Source organism: Salarias fasciatus, chromosome 16, assembly GCF_902148845.1.
Source record: "Salarias fasciatus chromosome 16, fSalaFa1.1, whole genome shotgun sequence".
In the NCBI taxonomy this organism is placed as follows: Eukaryota; Metazoa; Chordata; class Actinopteri; order Blenniiformes; family Blenniidae; genus Salarias; species Salarias fasciatus.
The window spans coordinates 28,474,872-28,495,273 of NC_043760.1; the positions used below are offsets into that span (position 1 = coordinate 28,474,872).

The following is a 20,402-nucleotide window of genomic DNA, read 5'->3' on the forward strand; positions in this document are numbered from 1 at the left end:
ATCTGGCCTCAACACTTTAAGGGTCACTCCCTGAAGCTAACACTTGTTTTAGCGTGTTTATTTTCAGCCGGACTGGCAGACCAGCTGATATTTCTGGCTAGAATGAAGTTGCGATTTTGTCACGTTAGAACCGAAAATCCCGACTTCCTGATTACTTCCTGTTATTTCACTTCTTCTCCTGGTTTCAGGTTCTGCAGGGGAAGTGGGCGTCCAGCTATATGCCCGCAAGCTTCGGATACTCGATGACTGGAGACACTGACATTGATCAGAATGGATATCCTGGTATACACACACACACATACACACAAAGAATGGTACACACAGACCCGCTTATCATTATCGACTCATTATCAGAGTTTAGAGGTGAGTCGGATTCTAAAGGTGTCAGAAACCCCTGAGTGGATCAGACTGATCATGGTCCATATCCATTTCCCCTGAAGCTCCCATTAAATAAACCGTCTCCGTGCGAGTCGAAACCGCCGGCCGCCATCTTGGAATATTGAGTCATGGTGACGGACGAGCAACGACGGGAATAAAGTCATGTCTAGTTTACATACCATCCTGCTGCTGAAGGAGAATAAACCGGCCGGTTTATTGGGACATAAACCGAATTCTGAGCCAAGTTCTCAGGCGTTTACATGGTCCTCTCAGAGCAGAATTAGGCTTTGTTAGGATTTAAAGAGGAATAAAAAAGTCCAGTGTAAACACACTGACTCTGTGGAGTTGCACAAACACACACTAACACACTACACTAAGCTACTCACACACATATACACACACGGCAGGAGTCAGATCAAGCCTGCAGTGTAGCTGTGAAAACAGCTGAGCTGTGTTTTTTTGTTTTTTTTTTTTTTTGTCTTCCAGATTTAATAGTGGGAGTGTTTGGAGCAGACAAAGCAGTTTTATACAGGTAATCACTGTGTGTGTGTGTGTGTGTGTGTGTGTGTGTGCGTGTGTGTGTGCGTGTGTGCGTGCGTGTGCGTGCGTGCGTGTGTGTGTGTGCATGCGCTTGTGCGCGTGTGTGTGTGTTTAACGATCTAGGCCACCCCTGATATCAAAGAGCTTGTGTTTCCCTCCTGCCGGGTCCTGCTGGTTCTACACGCTGTCAGAACGCTGCAGCCCAGATCGTCATACGTGTCAGAAGGAATCTCAAAACCTCTGATGAAATCTGTCTTTCCAGAAAGTGGGATGGTTTTATCCTTGAAGATAAATGGATTGGTTTACCAGACCGCCTCCTTTTAATGGATGGTGGGACTGAGTCGATCAGTGTGTGATGGAGGAACTAGTGTCCATCACAGGACTGACAGAAATGTCCATCAATATGAGGAATGTGTTTTTTTTTTGGTTTTTTTTTTTCACCTGTTGGTTGAGCTCTCCTCTCATGGATCAGTGTTCCGATACGAGACCGTCTTTCAAAGCTCCCCCACAGGAAACCCAGGTCCCCCTTGATTTGGCCCGTTTCACACCAGATGAACCCCTGTGGGATGAGTTGGTGCTGAGCAGAGTGTTCCCTCTGTTTACTACATTCCTTTGTTTTATTTATTTCTAAAAACACTGACGTCCTCGGCAAATTACATCAGTTTTAGACTGTTAGAAACGTCACAGAGGATGAGGCCTGTGGGACCCAGGACTGACCCCTGGGGAACGCCACAAGCAGCGTGCAGCAGCGTAATGTCTCGGTCTATAAAGCTTCTCCTGGTTCTGTTCTGCTCACGTTCAGTCGCTGATAAGCTGTCAGTGTGTCTGAAACCTCAGTCATTACTTCTGTGGGTTTTTTACGGTTCAGGCTTGACTAAACTGCTTCAATGTGGTTTCTGTTTCTCCCCCCACCCCACCCCACCCAGAGCCCGTCCAGTCATCACGGTCAACGCCACGCTGGACATCACGCCACAGATCATCAACCCGGACGAGAAGACCTGCAAGCTGCAGGACAGCAATACAGACGTGTCATGGTGACTACTTCCTCATCATTATCTTCCTCCCCCTCCCCCTCCTCCTCCTCTGGGTTCTTCCGCATCCTCCTCCTCCTCTTCCTCCTCCTCCCCCTGGTTTGAATGCAGTCATCTCTGTACCCACAATCCCACCTGAGGCTGGCTGTGGCTCAGGTGGGACAGTGGGATGCCCTTTAAAGCTGCTGTTGGTGGTTTGATTCCCATGTCCAGTGTGTGCAGTGGTGTGTTGTGGTCCAGTGTCCCCCCCCAGAGGAGGGACAGTCTCCACACTGCATGCTGGGACAGGAGCTGTGTTTTAAGGAGGATGTTGTGTGTTCCCCAGCTTTAAGGTGAAGTACTGTCTGAAAGCCAGCGGCCGCGGAGCTCCATCCACCCTCAGTGAGTCCAGAACCCCAGAGTCTCCTGCAGCTTCTGCCTTCAAACGGACAGAGCCAAACGGCGGTCTGAATCGGTCCCACAGGTTTCCAGGTGGACCTCACGCTGGACCGGCTGAAGCAGAAGGAGTCCACCAAGCGCGTCCTCTTCCTGTTCGGCCGGACCTTCCAGTACACCAAGAACATGATGGTGACCAATGGCGGGAGGCCCACCTGCGAGGAGCAGACGGTCTTCCTGAGGGTGAGGGACCTCGGCTGCTCCATGGACATTTTAAACCTGTCTTGTGTCTGTCCTCTTCTGAGACAGTCTGAGCCACACTTCGGACTGAGTGTGTTTCCTCGCTCCGTGACTCGTTTAAAGTTCAGTTCCTGTGCTTCTCAGGACGATCGCGAGTTCCGGGACAAAATCACTCCCATCTCGGTGGCCATGGAGTACTCGCTGGACCTGCAGCTGGCGGCCGACCAGACGGGCCTGCAGCCCATCGTGGACATGTCGACGCCGTCCAACGTCACCAAGCAGGTGAGCCGCCCGCCCGCCTTCACCAACAGGAGGCGACCTGAGGGCCGTTCACACTGCTGGCACTGCGGATCCAGAACGGTTGCATTATTTGGGAATATTCGTTTTGACAGCATCGTCTATCAGTCAACAGAAGAGTCCAGAACATGTGGCAGCAGTTACCTGACTGTTTTCTACCAAACACTCCAGGTTCTGAGCTGTTTCTAATGGGTAACATCCTGCTCCTCCTCTTCATGCTCTCCTCCTGCCAGGCTCATATCTTGCTGGACTGTGGAGACGATAACATCTGTAAACCCGACCTCCGGCTGTCGGTGAAGAGGTGCGGACCTGTTCTCTCCGCCGATGATCCTCTGATCGTGTGATGTTCTGGAGAGACGCTGAATGTGAGAGTCAGAGGGTTTGAGGCTGACAGTGATAAAGACAAGCCGTCCTGTGCCGCAGCGATCGGGAGCAGATCTACATCGGAGACGATAACGCCCTCACTCTGGAGGTCAGCGCCGAGAACCAGGGCGAGGGGGCGTACGAGGCCGAGCTGCACGTCTACCCCCCGCAGCAGGCCGACTTCACCGGGGTGGTGCGCAGTCAGGTGAGGCTCTCGGCCCGCTACAGCAGCAGCACCGAGGCGCAGAAACACAACCCGCATGTCTCCCTGCTCAACAGGCCCTCAGCAGGCTGTCCTGTGCCTACAAGAAGGAGAACGGCACCAAGATGGTGGTGTGTGACCTGGGGAACCCCATGAAAGGAGGAACCAAGGTCAGTGTGATCGGCAGCAGCGTATTACCTCAGAACTCATTTAGAGGAAGTTTCAGTGAAAAGACTTTTTCTGTTCATACGGAATCAACAGAAACCATGTAGTCGGCATGTTGCTCCACTAGATGGTGCTGTTTGGTTTAGCAATGAAACCCGAGAACTAAACCTTCACAATGGAGAACAGAAGCTCCGTTTTCCCCTGAGAACGCTGGCGAGCGAGCGAGCGGATGCCGCCCCGTCTGTCCCGGCTCGTCTCGTCTCTCCTCGTCCGTCCTGCCGCTCTGTAACGTCTCCCGTCCCGTGTCTCGGCCAGGTGCTGGCTGAGCTGCGGTTCAGCGTCCACCAGCTGTCCGAGGAAGACACGTCCGTCAGCTTCGACCTGCAGATCGTCAGGTATGGCATGTCGACACACGGACGGCGTGCTCACCGTGTTCCGGTCACACCTGACTGAGACCGACGCTCACTGTGGGCTAATGCCACAGCTCAACGGCACCGCCTTGTGGTACAGTGTGGTTTTACAAGGAATGGATTTAATTTCCACCATTACACTCAGACTCAGTGGAAGCAGCACTTCAGGGGTCAGGGCCTTGTTCAAGGACACTTACACACGAGGACAGATGGGGAATTGAACCTGCAACCTTCCCATTGAGAGTCGACTACTGGTTAGCCAGTCTGCCGCCACATTCTGGTTATTATTACATCCATCCTCAGTGCTTTGAGCGTTTTTGACTGAACACTCAGGCTTTTCAGATTAAGTGTGTGTGTGTGTCTGTGTGTGTGTGTGTGTGTGTGTGTGTGTGTGTGTGTGTGTGTGTGTGTGTGTGTGTGTGTGTGTGTCACATTCCTCGGTGGGAGAGGAAAGTGGAGGGAGGTATGTTAATGACGGGTTTCAGCTGAGACACATTCACTCCTCACTCAGATTTTTAGTTTTCTTTGTCATCGACGTCATTGTTGGTAAAAAGAAAAGACAAAGTTCCACAAATCTGAAGCTGCTCTTTTCTTTGCTTCTTTTTCCCTCCAATGAAAATAGAATGTCTCATCACTTTATATCTGTCTTCATGAATACGTGGTTTACTGCTTTTCGCCATCGTTATCTTAGCTTGGCGGCGTCTCCTGGTATTTGAGTCAGATGTCCCTCAGTGTTCAACAGCTCAGCAGCTTTTCTCTGTAGAAAAACATGTGATTACGTTCCATTGGCGAGTTCACCTCCTGCTGATCAACTGAGAGAAAGAGGGCAGCAGCTCCTCCTAGTGGCCGTCTGCAGTCCCACAGCCCGCCTCCCTCTGAATCTCTCTGACTCTAAACGTGAAAATGTTTGTTTTCCAGCTCCAACCAGTTCGACAACACCAGTCCTCGAGTGTCCAGCGTCACCAAGCTGGCCGTGCTCGCTAAAGTCTCCATCCGAGGGTACGACACACTTTTCGTCTGGGAATTTCTGAGAGTGTGTGTTCAGATGAAGTGATGAGTCGTCACTCTTTATGTCAGTGAGAAGGGCATGAGTCCCTGGAGGAGCAGAAAGATAGCTGGTTCAACACCAGCAGCTTAACCAGCAACCTAACTAGCAGCTTAACTAGCTGCTTAACCAGCAGCTTTATCATCAGAGACATATGGAGCAGTGGTGTTAGAACAATATCAGTAGTTTAACTGCTCTGAGCTGTGCTACATGCTAAAGAGTTCCAGGTCACTCACCAGTGATGCTACGTGCTACGTGCTACATGCGGTGAGCACTCTGAGCTCTGCTGTGGATTGTCGGGTTCTTGTCGACGGTCCTTCCAGAGTTCCGACACAGTTTGTGTTTTGCTGGTTCAGCCTGACCGTCCTCCGATGGCGTGTCTCCGCAGGTCTTCGTCTCCTGGCCAGGTGCTGCTCCCCATCGCCAACTGGAAACCCAGAGAGCCTCCGGTGGTGGGGGACGACATCGGACCGCAGATCGTCCACGTCTACGAGGTTGTCCAGCGCCCTCAGACGCGCGGCGTGCGGCCCGGGCGGGCGGGGTCTTGCTGTGGCTGATCGGTGTGCGCCTGTGTCCTCAGCTCCTGAACAACGGGCCCAGCACGTTCAGCAAGGCGGCGCTGGAGGTGGAGTGGCCGTACCAGTACCGCAACGGCTCGCTGCTCTACATCACCAGCTACGAGACGGAGGGGCCCATCAACTGCACCACCGACGTGGAGATCAACGCCCTCAACGTGTCGGTACGCCCGCCGCCGCCCGCCGCGCCCCAGGCAGCCGGCTGAACGCGCCGTCTTCACCCGGAGCCTTGGTAACGGTGTGTGGTGTGTGGCAGACCCCGCTCACCTCCCAGAAGAACAACGGTTCGATTCCACCCCGGGAGCGAGAGACGGAGGGACGCAACCGGAACCACGTCCGAAAGAGAGACCTGGAGACCAGAGACTCGCTGGGGGACCTGTACACACTGGTACACACACACACACAGCTCACCTCAAAACATGAAATACACACAGGAAGTCATGCAGTTTCATTCATCTTTCATAACTGCGTGTGTGTGTGTGTGTAGGATTGCACGACAGCGGAGTGTCTGCGGCTGAAGTGTCAGGTGGGACGGCTGGAAAGGAGGAAGAATGCCATCCTCTTCATCTACTCCAGACTGGCTGTCAACAACTTCCTCCGGGTGAAAACACACACACACACACACACACACACACACACACACACAATTCTGAATTCTGCAGGATTTCAAACCTCAAGTCTGTAAACAAGGTCCTGTGAAGTGTGGGTTGCACCGTCCAGGACGGCTTCTGCAGACAGACGGCAGGAGAAGCATCTCCATGGTAACGACTGACCCGTCACGTGTTCTTCACAGGCCGAGAACCAGAACCGTTCCTACGTGGTTCGGTCCACCGCCTCCTTCAGCGTCATCGAGATGCCGTACAAAAACATGGCGTCGGAGCTGCCGTCCAACAGCACGACCGTAAGTCGTCCAGTCGGGCTGCTCAACGGCACTCGGGCCACTGGGACCGCTCACGGGGACGGCCAGGTGTTCTGCCGAGGAGCTGGCTCTGATCTCCCTGGCTGTGTGTGTGTGTGTGTGTGCGTGCTTCCAGGTGAGCGTGTCGGTGATCTGGGTGGTGGACTCTGCCCAGCCGGTCCCGGGCTGGGTGGTGGCTCTGGCCGTCCTGGCAGGACTGCTGCTGCTGGCGCTGCTCATCTTCATCATGTACAAGGTGAGGAAGAACGGCCCTGGTTAAGCTTTAAGGCCCATTTACACAACAACACTGGAGACGATGGAGCCAACAGCTACAGCTGTCGGTCAGTTCTAGAATCATGGTTACGTCTGTGGATTTGGAACAGGCTTTATGTTGACAACAGGTCTAGAGTCGGTCCAGAGCCTCAGAGGTCTCCGTCCCTCAGCTCGGTTCTGATTGGCTCTCCAGCTCGTCTGCTGACGGGAACACTTCCTGTTAGTCGCTGCTTCTCACTCTGCCTCTTCTTCCTCAGCTGGGCTTCTTCAAGCGAGTGCGCCCCCCGCAGGAGGACTGCACCGAGAAGGAGCAGCTGCAGCCGGAGGAGAACGGCAACACCGACGCCTAGAGGTCAAAGTGCAAATAACTGAAACCAGGGTAAAAAAAAAAAAGAAAAGCAAAGAAAAAAAAAAAGCCTGAGAGAGATTTTCACTGTATTGATGGGAGATGAGATGAGAGAACTGCTTCACCACAAACACTGGCCACACATCCCACCCGGCCCTCGCTGTTCAGTCGCTTCTCCACGCCTCCTCCTCCTCCGTCCAGCACAACTGGACCTGTCTCCTCGTCTTTAATCTGCACTTTCTGTGTTTTTCTGAAACCCTGTCAGTACGGGGGGGGGGGGGGCGGGGGGGTGTTCAAAATAAATGAATTAAGAACAATTTAAAATAGAAACGGGGAGAAACGAATGAAGAGGAGCCTGGCAGCAGAGCCGCTGGCTCCAGCCCTCCTGGGAGCTTTACGGAGGACGGAGCGTTGCAGTAATGTATTCACCTGTGTTCGTGTGTCCTTCCTGCTTGGTGTCGGGGTTGCTGGTTTGATTTCTGCGCTTCGGGTGCCGGGCCGTCTTTCCTCAGTGTTTGAGTCCTCTTCATTTCAATCACAGCGACAGTAATCAGTCGACCGGACGGAGCAGAGCGACCTGTCGTAGCAACAGTAACTAAGGGGGGGGGGGGGGGGCGGGGCTTGGTGACATCACTCAATGATTTCCCGCCTTTTCCTGCACTGAGGCCGTCTTGGTTTTTGGTTTTGAACACGGTTCCCTCACATTTCAGTGGCGGCTGGAAGTTCTGCTGAGAAAACGCAGGTTGCTATTTAACAAGTGTGTGTGTGTGTGTGTGTTGGTGTTTGTGTGTGTGAGAAAAAAAGCCTTTGCTATTCACCCATATTGGGTCTGCGTCTTGAATTAACGTGTACATTGATGATAGTTTCAACGTGTTGCTAATCACCATGAAATGACTCCAGAACCAGCGCAGTGAGCACGAGTTAGCTCGGCTAGCTAACACACTCCCCCGTGACCTTTCACCTCAGAGCTGGACATGCACTGATTCTCCGGCTGGCAGGAAGTCACGGTGTCTTAGTTTCCTTCAGACTGACGCTACAGGCGAACCGTCTTCCATGAAAGGCGGAAATGTGATGATTCAGTAACGTCGAAGCACAAAGGCTAAAGGAACCGCGAGAGGAACAGGAAGAGGGCCGTACAACACCAGCAGCACGTTCCTCTGGGCCGTGCTACATGCTACATGCTAATGCTAATGACTTCCAGGGCTGCAGCAGTGAGCTGACTGTGCGGTTCTGTTGGTTGTGCGGACTGTACGGCGGTCTGCATGTGCAGAATAACCGGGCTGGACGTGTATCGGCAGGTGGCTTCGCTGCAGCTTTCAGTCATTAGCGGATCTGAAATCAAGTGTTTTAATTCCAGAACCTTCATTTGGTGGTTTAATAAATCTCGGATGTCACAATTTGCTACATTTTGCCAAAATTGCTTCTTCTTGCAAAATTTTTACACGATCTTCATTGATTGAAATCATTTTCTTTTCTAACTTTGGAAATTTGTACCTAATATTTCTACAATTGTTTTTAAAGATGTTTAGTTGCCAAAACTTGAGAAGATGGGGTTTGGTGGTGTTTTCTAAGAAGCTGATTGGCTCCGAGGCCTGGATGTCTGTCGAGGGTCTACTGCACTGCTAAACTTTTGATAGTCTTTTTTAAGGCGGTCTGTGTGTGAACCAGTCCAGTCGGCCTTCGAGCCGCCGCCACGGTTCCACCAGTCCTGCAGCTGTTTCTGTATTTAATGCCGCTCCTCTCCTCTTTTGGATGTATGTATTCTTTCACCTCCAGAATGAAATTAACGATCTCCTATAAACCTGATTTCACTTTTGACATGAAATAAACTGATTTGTTCACATCTTGCGGCGTGTCCGCGTTTGATTTGGTGGCACTGCACTCATTCAGAGACGAACTGAACGTTTGTGTGAAGAGTTTATTCAGTCTGCAGCGGAGCGTCCTCCTGGTCAGGCAGCGTCTGTGAGCAGGAAGCTCAGGTCGCTGCCCGGGCTGAACTCCGCCGCCGGCTCCCCCCTGAAACACAGCGTCCTTCACTGGAGGCCCGGACCAACGCAGCGCAGCGCCGCTCCCGGCCTTACCTGGTGAACAGCCGGGCGCCGGTGGTCCCCAGCAGCGTGGCTCTGTCTCCCTCCACCAGCAGCATGGACCCCTCCCTCAGACCCTGAGACACGGGAATCAGACCGTGAACCCCGCGTGGCGTGTGGTGGGTGTGGCGGTGCTGAGGCTCACCAGGACGCGGGGCGTGCCGGGCTCCTCGTGGTACTGCCGGATCCTCTCCTCTCTGGTCTCCTGCAGTCACAGGTCGCAGCTCGTCAGCTGACGCCGCTCTGGAAGCCCTCAGCCGGCTGCACTTCCTGCTGTGGAGGTTTTGGTGAATCGGAGCCGAAGACGAGTCAAGTCGTTGACGCTGCACAAGAATGCTTTAGCGTCAACTTGACTCGTCATCTTTGGCTCTGATTCACCAAAAACTCCACAACAGTAACTGTCTGAATGACCGGGGCTCGATGGCTGTATCTGTACCTGCTCTAATGCCCCCCCACCCCACCCCACCCCCGGTGACTCACCCCCATGTGGCGGCTGCTGGGGTCCGGGTCCTGGTAGTGGGGGTTGATGTTGAACGGCACCAGGCCGATGGCGGCGAAGGACGGGGGGAAGACGATGGGCATGTCGTTGGTGGTGCTGATGCTGACCGTGGCCACGTTGGTTCCGGCGCTGGAGCCCATGTAGGGGAGGCCGTCCTGGGGGGGGGGGGGGGGGGGGGGGGCAGAAATCAGCTGCTCTGAGAATTTGCTGTATTCTGGGTCAGAGAGGTCTGATCTCTAAATCTGATCTAAAAGGAGGACGGCTGAGTGCCCGCCTCACCTCCAGAACCCTCCTGCGGATCTCGGTCAGGACCTCCTGCTGGTACAGAGTCCGCAGCAGCCGGAAGGTGTTTCCTCCTCCTGAAACACAGCGTCCGGTCAGCACCGCAACACGCTGACGGTGAGGAAGACGAGAAGGGGGTGAAAGAGCAAAGCGGAATAGAGAAGAGGAAGGAGAGGCGACGGTCTTCAGAGGAATGAAGAAGTGAAACGGTCTCATCACCGATGAAAATGGCTTCAGCCTGTCGTACGGCGGCCACCGGGTCCGAGGCCTCGTGAATGCTGTCCACCTCATACCCTGCAGAGCGCGCACAAACACACACAAGCGCACACACAGACAAGTTAACATTAAAAACAAAAGCAAGTGGAAATACGCGTGCAATAAAACTGAATGAAAACATTTAAAAAATGAAGATAGAAGTAAAAACTGTAAAAATATTACAGGCGCTAGATGTTTATCAGGCCAGGTCCAGGAGAATAAGGAGGTGTGTGTATAAAGCAGCTGAACAGTGTTTTAACAGACTTCATTATATAAAAGAAAAAAAGCTTTCAGAATGTTTAACACACACCTAGAGGGCGGAGCTTGTCCCGGGCTTTCCTGGTGTATGCATCTCTGTCGTGAAGAGCATAGGGAACAAACAGCACCCTCTTCACATCTCTGACACACACACACACACACACACACACACACAGAGAGAGAGAACAAAATTACAGGGTTTTCTTGGTTTGTCACTGAAAGTGCATTCAAACGTCAGATTTATTGACTGACCCAGACAGCCCTCCTCCGTGATGTGATCAGACTCAGTGATCAATTAAAATAACTTTTTGTGATGGACATGCACTTTCAGTTTCTGTGTGAAACATTTTCTCTGATGTGTTACTTTTGATTTTTTTTTTTAACTGTCAAATATTACAAATAAAGCCCAGATGTGTCAGTGAAGCAACATTTGTTGGTTATTTCCAATAAAACATGTGACATATGATCAATTTAGACCAATAAATCCACCCACCAAACTTTATAGCTCCTCTAACATGAGGCAGCTCTGCATTAAACAGTAATAAACATGTTTTAAAAAGAAAATCCAGATTTTCCTATGAGCCAGAATTTTCATCCAACTATTATCTCTCGTTAAATCACCAAAAACTTCACAAAGACGCGTTTCTTAGTTGATATATTGAAAAAAATAATACTTAAATTGATTTTATCAACTTTAAGCGTAGAAAGGTTTCAGCCGTCCTTCCAAACCACACTCCACTGGGAACAGCGGCGTTTTAGTCACGGCCGGTCACTCACGCGTCGCGCACAGCATGATTTAACTCGACTGGTTAAATGGCGTTTAATGAAAACTATGAATTAATGTGCATGAGCCGGACTTAAACACACGTTTAGAACTACTGCAAAAAGTTATCAGACGAGTAAATATTCTCATATGTTTCTTCAACGCCGCAGGAATGTAAAAACCCGGGGTTTTCCCACGGAGTCCGGCACTGCAGGATCGCTCCTGTTTCCCAGCAGCGCTGCATCAGAATAACCTCAATAAAAAACAACAACAACCCAGAACCGAGCTTACTTTCCGAAGAAACCGAGGATCTGCTGCTGGCAGTGGTCCAGGAACCCGCTGCCGTACAGGGTGGAGTTGGACACCAGCAGGAGTCTCCGCTTCATGGCAGCCCGGATCAGACGGACTCAGCCCGGCAGAGACGGAGGCAGCGCCGCGGGAGGAGTCCGGGGGGTCCGGGGTCAGAGTCTGGAGGTCCGGGGTCAGAGTCCGCCTCTTTCCGCTGACTGCAGCTGTTTCCGTCTCCAGTGGCTCCCTGAGTCCCCTGCTGGAGCCGAGCGCCACCTCCGCTGGTAAAACATGAAGAAAGTGCAGAAGAAGCTGTTATACCGGGAAACTCCAGCAGGGGGCGATGATGCTGGTTTCAAAAAGAGCCCGGATCTCAGTGGAACCCATTCAGAAATGCTGATTTTCAGAGAGCCAATAAACATAAAGCTCCCGTTTCAGAACATGTTCTGGTCTCTGTCTCTGCTTTCTACAACCGGGTCGTCTTGACCACCTGATTTTCACTGATTTTCTTCTGCTGCTTTATGTGAAATGTTCCCTCAGCCATGCTCTGGGATGCATGGCCGATCTGGGGTGTTTCTCCGTCATGGTCCTGGATCAGCAGCTCCATGCTGAGCCTGGAGATGTGCATGGCTCTGGAGGCTCCTCAGGAGGCTGTGAGACGCTCCGGGACCCCCTGTCGTCCTGGACTGACCCGGGATGGCCGTCCCGAACATGAGGTGCTCCCCGGCTGTGGACATCAGCGCTGCGGACCGGCCCCACCTCGTCCTGTCTTCAGCCCCACTTCGCTCACTGTTGGCATCAGCATTGTTGGGACCAGGGCCGGCGCGGGCTTCTCAGGCACCCTGGGCAAGCCTGACGCCCCGTGGTAGTGTCGCGGAGAGTTGTTGAGCGGGGGGGTAGAAGGAGACCGCCGAGTATCGCCGAAATTTGTCGAGCGGGGGGGGGGGGGTTTGAGTCGGAAATATCTGTCGAGGGGCGCGAGCAAGCGAACCAAGCAGTGCGCTGCTCAAACAGCCGTCACAGCAGCGCAACTTGGGCGGTGCGCCTCACGGCCACATTAAGCGCCCCCCTATGGCTCGGCGCCCTGGGCAAGTGCCCCGGATGCCCAGCCTAATCGCCGGCCCTGGTTGGGACAGTCCATTTCTTTAAGGAGTTCTCCTGGTGCGACTGTCCCCACAATCCTGGACCAACTCCCGGAGCTCCTGCAGTCCGTCCCCTCCCACAAGGGCTCTGAGAGGGTAAAGGTCACAGACCCTGATTCCCCCAGGTGCCATCAGGAGGTAAAGTTGCTCCCTTTCAACTGAGAAATCTGAAATGTTAGTATGTTGTTCTGTCTTCCCTCAGGATCACATCTGTGGTGGTTTGACTCCACTCAGTCCTTCCTGCTGCCCGTAGGGGGCGCCGCAATGTCCAGTTCAGACAATCCATTAATTAAGCATCATTTGGTCAAATTTACCTGAAGCTACTTCCTGTCTGAGAGGAGCTTATGGAAGAGTTCCACCAGATTCCGATTCTATAGTTTCCAGAGGCCTCAAAGTTCAAGTCTCAGGTCTGTATCTGCTGTAGAGGTCCAATGAGAAAATGAGAGCAAAAGACCAGCAGAGGTCAGAGGTCACAGCAGGCTTCATGTCTGAGCGAGGCCTCAGATGGTTAACTGACCTTTTGGAGGTCATCTCCAGGACTGTGTGGCTCGAGTCTTCTTCCAAGCCTCAGAGCTGAAGAAGAAAAAAGAGGCTTTGTGTTCTGGAATATTTTATCAAGACGATGCAGGAGGATTATATCACACACATGAACACATGTGCATGCAGGTACACAACAAGTACACACACACACAAACACAAGGTATTCAACCCAAATTGTATTAATTGAAAACATGTGTGAGGGCTGCTGATTGTTTCTCTATTTTAAATAACTAATTCATCATCCTTTGTTGTTGTTGTTGTTGTTGTTGTTGCTGTTACAGTGATGTTTCATAGTCTTTAGAAATACAATGAAAACATTTGAAGGTTGATCTTAATTTGTGATATAATATGTAAATGCAGACAGACAGATTGATTGGTTTATAAATAGACTGACAACAGAAGAAGAACAAAACTGTTCCAACAGTTTGAATGCACTGCTGAATCAAAAACAAATAATAAATAAACATTATTTGGAAAATAAAAAAAAAAAGTTGTTATTTAATGCACAGAAGAGTATTTGTGGACAGTTATTATGAGTTAAAGAGCAAAACTCCGTCCTGAAAGAATTAAAATCCAGTCCGTGACACACATCAACTTCAGTCCTGAGCAACCCGCCCAGCGGTCATCATCTAATTAGCATAGCTGCTCATTTGCATATCTAGGTCATATTAGATGATGACATCATTCAAAACTGATACATTGTTGCAGCTGTCAGGAAAGTTCTAAATGATGTCATCATACAGAAAGAAGGAACGTCTTGGAGCAACATGGTGGAACTACAGCTACAGAGCCCGATCATTAGATAGAGATACAGCCATAGAGCGCACTGATCATTCAAAGTCTGCTTTTGATTGAAAGTATCGAATCTATTGACATCCATCTATTGTGTTTTATTGTTCTTTTCCAAATGCAGAAGTCTTATAGTTAAATGGGTTTTGTTAAAGTAATGCAATAGCTCTTTTACCGATAGTAATTAGTTACTTTTAAATATGTTATCTCAGATGCTATTTTTAAGAAGTTCTCGTAACTATGAGAAACTTAACAAAAATAACTTGCCCAACACTGGTTATTTGGACAACAGCAGGAGCGATACTAATACTAATACCAATACTATATACTAATACTAATGCTAATACCAATACCAATACCAATACCAATACCAATACCAATACCAATACTAATACTAATCAAAGTTACCTAAATGAGACTAATTACACTGAAAACCAGTCAACCATTAAAAACACTGAATCAAAAACAAGATAAAACCTGAACATTCAAAATAAAAGTTTGTATTTTTGCCACTAGTACTGCTTTTCCCTCCTGTTTTTGACTGATCGTGTCCGTTTTCTCCGCTGTTAATGGACAGACGTCAGACTTACATTTTACATTTCCAGGTTTTTGAAACTCTTTTAAACAATGATAACAGAAACAACGGTTTCTGTTATCTGGTTGTTTCAGTCACAGACATCATTCATGTAGACGCCTCAAGGCGTGTGGAGGGACGTGCCTGTGTGGTCGCCATCCTGGAGAGGGGTTCAGAGACGCAGCAGTGCATGATGGATGGAGGTCAGGGCTTCTCCTTCATCTTAAAGTAGATTTATTCACTGCATTTTCCACAGATTTCCAAACGGTTTGATGTATATAAAACATCACACGTGTAGCTCTGACACAGGCTGCTTGGATGATTAAAAACCAAAATCCAACACAACTGGAAAAGATGTTTTCTAACAAACTATGAAAGTTATTGATCTCAAAGCTGACATGAAATCATCACATTATTTATTCTGATATCATTTGAGCTTTCAGATATTTTATTTAGTTTTCTTTTTGTCGGGTTAAAATTGTAAAAATTGAAGCTTTTATTTTCCCCAGAGGAGGCTGACTGCAGTGGATGTTAAACCTGACCAAAAGAAGATGCTGGAAGAAGACTGGAGGAAGATCAGACGGAACACTGCTGCTGGACGCTATGGCCAGAACTAAACATCACCAATAAACCAGGATTTTATAGTTCTAGTAGTTTATAGTAGTTTGTATATATGCAGAGGCCTCTGCATCTCTGATGGCTGTGGTTTCAGTGACTCTGGTGCCCTTTGACCTTTGCCAGAGCTGTGTGCTGTTGGTCCTGGTTTGACCAGCAGGGGGCAGGATTCTCCTGGATGGTGTGAGTTTAAATGCAGCTGAAGGAGTCTCTCTGGAGGAGGCCCAGTCAAACATATTTCTAAAAAAAAAAAATCACAGAATCTTTTGACACGTTTCACGTTTGGAATAAAAAGTGTTGAGTTTTGTTTTCTTTTTTTTTGTTTGTTTGTTTGTTTGTTTTTTTTCAATGAGAGCAACCAAGGAGGTTTTCGGATCGTAATACTCATTTTATTGGCTTTTTCTACATGTTCCGCCTCTTTCAGGCTGTTTTCTGTTGTAGATTTTTGTGTCATTCTGTGTTGTTTTATTATTTCTTTACCTTTTGGCGTTTATTCTGTAGGTTAAGATAATAATTTTGGTCTTATTGTCTCTTTCTGCTTTAGAGCACTTTTTGTCTTGATTTGTCTTTTAGTAGTTCTTTTGTTTGTCTTTCTTTAGAAATAATTCTTTTTTTGATGAATTTGATTTTCATACTGTTTTTTCTTTTACCCTTTTTCACCTTTATAAAAACTTGTTTACAGCTTTATATAATTGTGTGCATATTGTGCATCTTTTTGTGTTGATTGTAAGTCATTTTCAGTCAGAGTGTGTCTCTTTAGGATCTCTTCGTTTGACTTTGTTTCCATTTTTCTTCCTTTCAGGTGGATTTTTCATGCAGTTGTGTTCTGTTGTTGTTGTGTTGTTGTGTTTCAGGCGTCACTGTCATTTACAAGGACTTTTTGTCCCTGATTTTGTGATCGGAAAACAACTTTTTGTGGTTGTTTTCCATCTTTCTGGATATATCTGTGTTTGTTTCAAATTGTGTCTTTTCTCTGATTGTTGTGTTTCCTGATCTGTTGCCTGTTTGTGTGTTTTTCGTGGCCATGTTTCAGGAGTTTCCGTTGTTTTGTGTCACTCTGTGGTTGTTTTGGCTCCTTTTCTTGACATTCAGATTTTCCATATCTGCCATTCTGAGTGTGTCTGAATACTTTGTGGCTGTATTTGGTGCTTTTTGACTCTTCTTGATTTGCAGCATTTTTCTTTTAGTATTTTTGTCATTTCACGGTATTTCTGTGTAAAGAATTGGGGGGGGGGGGGTTGCGTCTGTTTGTTTTGCGTCTTGTTGTGATTTCCTGGTGGATTGTCATGTGTCTCTTTGTGGTCAAACTGTGTCGGTCATTGTGTTTTTCTGTTCAGTTTCTGCATGTGTTTGGTCGTTTTGTGTCTTTCGGATTAATTCGTTCGCAGTTTGTAGTTTTGTGGTGTTGTTTTGCAGGAAGTGGTTGCGTTTGGCCACCATCACAGACTCACTGGACCTCAAGTGTTCACTGTTCTGCCATCCAGTAATGTTCCAGCAGGAGAGAACATGAATGGAGAGAACAGGATGAATGGAGAGAATACGGAGGAATGCCTCTGCTGAGTGACGGCGACAGCAGCAGGCTTTTATTTTGGTAATCCTGGACGATGAAGGACTTGTTTCCCGTTTTGTGACTCCTTCATGTGGCAACTCAGTTGGTTTGAGTCGTTTTGCTTCACTTCCTGTCAGAGATGGAGACTTGAGTCATGTGACTCAGACTCCAGCCGACTCTACTGACGACTTCAGACTCGAAGAAAAATGGAAGACTTGAGACTCGACGTGGAAGTGAAACACCAGGGACTCGACATGAGACAGGACGACTTGAATGAGCTTAACTGTTGATTTTGTTTTCATTTTTGATAGAAATATAAAATGAATACCAAACATTACTGATGTGAGCGTAGGGGGGAGACTCTAGCAGTTGTAGTTACTGATTTGTGCTTGTATTTTAAATAAACACTTGTATTTTCTTGAGAAATCCATTTTGTGCAAAAGTTTACATCCAGATTTGCCCAATTTCTAACTCTGTCCACAACCTCACTGCGTCTCTTTCAGGAGCACAGATATGATTTTCACCAAATTTACGGCAACAACAGCAGAAAGAAATGTTCTTTAAAGGGCAACTCCGGTTTTTTGACACCTGGACCTTATTTATAGGTGTGTGCATGCTCATATACTCACTCAGACAAACATCGTGCAGCTCGGAGTCCTTCAGAAGTTATTTAGATCCAAACGATGTAGCTGCGCTTAGCGGGGGTGCCACAGCAATGGAGCGTTAGCGCGGGACATAATCTCTGCAAAGTCGCTCATTTCGGCTGTATTTTTCCTCCATCGGCGCTGGGTTGCCTTTCAGTCGGAAGGGGGGCCTCCGGCGGTGTCCCGCGGCCTGGGGTGGAGCGCGCATCCGCCGGGCGGCGGAGATCTGGATTCTCCCGGCGAGGAGAGCGCTCCGGCCGTCGCGCGTCCCGCGGCCGGTGTGGAGCGTGCATCCGCCGGAGAGCAGAGATACGCTTCCTCCCGGCGAGGAGAGCGCTCCGGCCGTCGCGCGTCCCGCGGCCGGCGTGGAGCGCGCATCTGCCGGGGAGCAGAGATACGCTTCCTCCCGGCGAGGAGAGAGCACCGGCCTCGGCGCGGCAGGCCGTCGTGCGTCCCGCGGCCGGCCCGGAGCGTGCATCTGCCGGGGAGCGGAGATACGCTTCCTCCCGGCGAGGAGAGACGTCCAGCGGCCCAGCGGCCGCGTGTGAGCCGTGCGTCTTCGCGGGTGTCCGGAGCCTCCGTGGAGCAGCTGAGGGCCGTTTTCCAACTCGGCCCCTGGAAGTCAGACGCCGGGGCACCGTGACAGCCGAGGCCGACTCAAAGTGCCTCTCTGCTGGGGAGAGGAGCTCCGCAACGTTCCCATCCGAGCTAATTGTGGCTAAGTTAGCGAAAACTGTCAGCTCTTCAGCTGACCCACCTGAAGACGGTAGACGAGCTGACTTTATGATAACACTGGCGATGGATGAAGAAATACAGTCGAAATGAGCGACTTTGCAGAGATTATGTCCCGCGCTAACGCTCCAATGCTGTGGCACCCCCGCTAGCGCAGCTACATCGTTTGGATCTAAATAACTTCTGAAGGACTCCAAGCTGCACGATGTTTGTCTGAGTGAGTATATGAGCATGCACACACCTATAAATAAGGTCCAGGTGTCAAAAAACCGGAGTTGCCCTTTAAGGTGTGACTTGCAGATTATGATTTGTACACCTGTGATTTAGAATTAGTGAATGTGTGAGTGTTGTGTTGTTTTGTGGGAGGAAAAAAATGTACAAGTAAGCAACACACAGAGAAATCGCTGGACACAACTAACAGTTCAGTGTTACAGGAGCTGAAAGCCTGTTCACTAATAACACCTTCATACCGAACCCGGCACACACCTGATCAGACCTGATGGAGAAACCCTGACCACTCCAGTCTGGAGGTTCACACAATGTCAAGTAAACTCTGCAGGCCGTAAAGATACAACTTCATTTCACATGCAGTGAAAATCAAATCAAAGGCTGAAAAAGTGAAGTTTGAAACGATGAATTAACTAAAAATGTGGTTAAACCTGAGTAAGTTCAGTCAATAAGGTTGTAAAGTTGATTAATCCTGTTTGAAATGGACTAAATGAAGTAGAGGATTAAAAATGGAGCAGTTACTCGATAAAATGAAAGTTACAAATATAATTACGGTTCTATGAATCAGGGATGACCGCCAGCGGTGCAGAAAGCACCGACTGTTCTGTTTCACACACTCGCAGTTCGAGTATGCATACCAACAGCATCGCATGTGACCCCTGGGTGACCCCGGAAAGGTAATAAATTCCGTTGTGACTCCAGGTTCGGTTCCTACAGAATCTTTTCACGTGATCATGAGGATTCTGAGAGACAGAACGCTCTGGCAGTCATCTGGGACTCATGATGATCCGGTGGGAGAAGCGCTGCTTGGAGAGAGCAGAGCCTCCATCACGGCCTCCCTAACAGGCCGAGGCTCTTCGGAGGTACGAATTCCCGTAGAAGAGCCAATCTAGCATCCCGGGGCCCTGGCTGGGCACAAGAGCTCCCCCCAGCTCACTGGAGAGTCATATCATGTGAGCCTTATGGGCTGAATAGCCTGTTGACCAGACAGCACCTGCGGGACAGGACAGCGTTCGGCCCCCCCTAACCTCCGGATGCCTCCTCAGGCTGAATGGGCGGATGGGTGAATGGGTGAATGGGCACACACACAGCTCACGCCACCTGTCCGGCCAACAGCCACGGTCAGCCTCAACAAGCCGGGGGAAGAGCACAAGTGTGGTCTTCACCGGCAGCAGCTATGAATCAACACTAGCAGACAGGATCAGCTCGTCCCTGCCCGCTAGGAGAGGTCGAGATCGCCTCCTGCCACCATGCTGGGCCAAGAGAGACGCCACATCGGCCACAACCAGCCCCAGAACCAAGATGAAGGAAGCGCCTGCCGTCGCTGCCTTCGCAGAGGGAAACTTCGCTGCTCCGACCAACGTGGTCACAAGGCGGCCGGCGACTCAGTACGAGGCTCGTCCCGTAGCTTAGGGTCACTCAGGGGTCACGAATTTAGTCCTTTCAGCGGGCAGAAGGGATGAAACAGAACACTGGACCTGCTTAAACCTGGCTTTAAAACGGAGCGAAGTAAATAGATGTGATATAAAATACAATAAATACATGTTGAAACAGGACATGAAAGTAAGATGACTTGATTTAAGACTTTCACATGTGGGGCTTTTCCTTTTCCATTCTGTGTCTTCCTTGAACGGTTTGTGGTCTTTCAATTTATCCTTCATTTTGATTTGGGATCAGAATCGACTGAGCAGACATGATGCTGGACGACTGGGACACACACACACACACACACACACACACACACACACACACACACACACACACACACACGCACACACGCACAGTCTCGTATTTCTATCCTTGTGGGGACCTTCCATTGACTCCCATTCATGTCTAGCCCCTAACCCTGACCCTTACCCTAACCCTAACCCACACCACAACAAAGCCTAACCCTAAAGAAATGTTTTTGCACTTTTACTTTTTTCAGTAACAACAACATGGTCAAGAAAACACTGTTTCTCCTACTTAGGACCGGAAAAAGGTCCCCACAAGGCACGTCGTTCCACGTTTTGCTATCCT

At 49.6% G+C, this 20,402-nt stretch overlaps 2 protein-coding genes across 2 annotated transcripts in view; one reads left to right on the forward strand and one right to left on the reverse strand.

The window, feature by feature from the left end:
• itgav (integrin, alpha V) overlaps positions 1-7,254 on the forward strand; it is a 28,689-nt gene extending 21,435 nt beyond the window's left edge. Inside the window, exons 15-32 of the mRNA XM_030111842.1 lie at positions 189-282; positions 865-910; positions 1,845-1,952; positions 2,275-2,330; positions 2,413-2,567; positions 2,709-2,846; positions 3,095-3,162; positions 3,285-3,429; positions 3,504-3,596; positions 3,907-3,986; positions 4,920-5,000; positions 5,435-5,540; positions 5,627-5,785; positions 5,878-6,009; positions 6,109-6,222; positions 6,415-6,522; positions 6,656-6,775; positions 7,050-7,254. Coding sequence (XP_029967702.1) covers positions 189-282; positions 865-910; positions 1,845-1,952; positions 2,275-2,330; positions 2,413-2,567; positions 2,709-2,846; positions 3,095-3,162; positions 3,285-3,429; positions 3,504-3,596; positions 3,907-3,986; positions 4,920-5,000; positions 5,435-5,540; positions 5,627-5,785; positions 5,878-6,009; positions 6,109-6,222; positions 6,415-6,522; positions 6,656-6,775; positions 7,050-7,142 — 1,896 coding nt within the window. The 3' untranslated portion in view covers positions 7,143-7,254. The remainder of the gene's footprint in view (positions 1-188; positions 283-864; positions 911-1,844; positions 1,953-2,274; positions 2,331-2,412; positions 2,568-2,708; positions 2,847-3,094; positions 3,163-3,284; positions 3,430-3,503; positions 3,597-3,906; positions 3,987-4,919; positions 5,001-5,434; positions 5,541-5,626; positions 5,786-5,877; positions 6,010-6,108; positions 6,223-6,414; positions 6,523-6,655; positions 6,776-7,049) is intronic.
• A 1,630-nt stretch (positions 7,255-8,884) lies between these two features.
• On the reverse strand, positions 8,885-11,855 carry LOC115403058 (alpha-aspartyl dipeptidase). The gene is made up of 8 exons (XM_030111843.1): positions 11,574-11,855; positions 10,572-10,660; positions 10,226-10,300; positions 10,004-10,083; positions 9,706-9,879; positions 9,371-9,430; positions 9,220-9,302; positions 8,885-9,154 (listed from the first exon to the last, which is right to left on the reverse strand). Exons 1-8 carry the CDS (start codon positions 11,666-11,668, stop codon positions 9,088-9,090), a joined length of 723 nt encoding a protein of 240 aa, XP_029967703.1. The 5' UTR covers positions 11,669-11,855; the 3' UTR covers positions 8,885-9,087.
• Between the last annotated feature and the right edge of the window lie 8,547 nt (positions 11,856-20,402).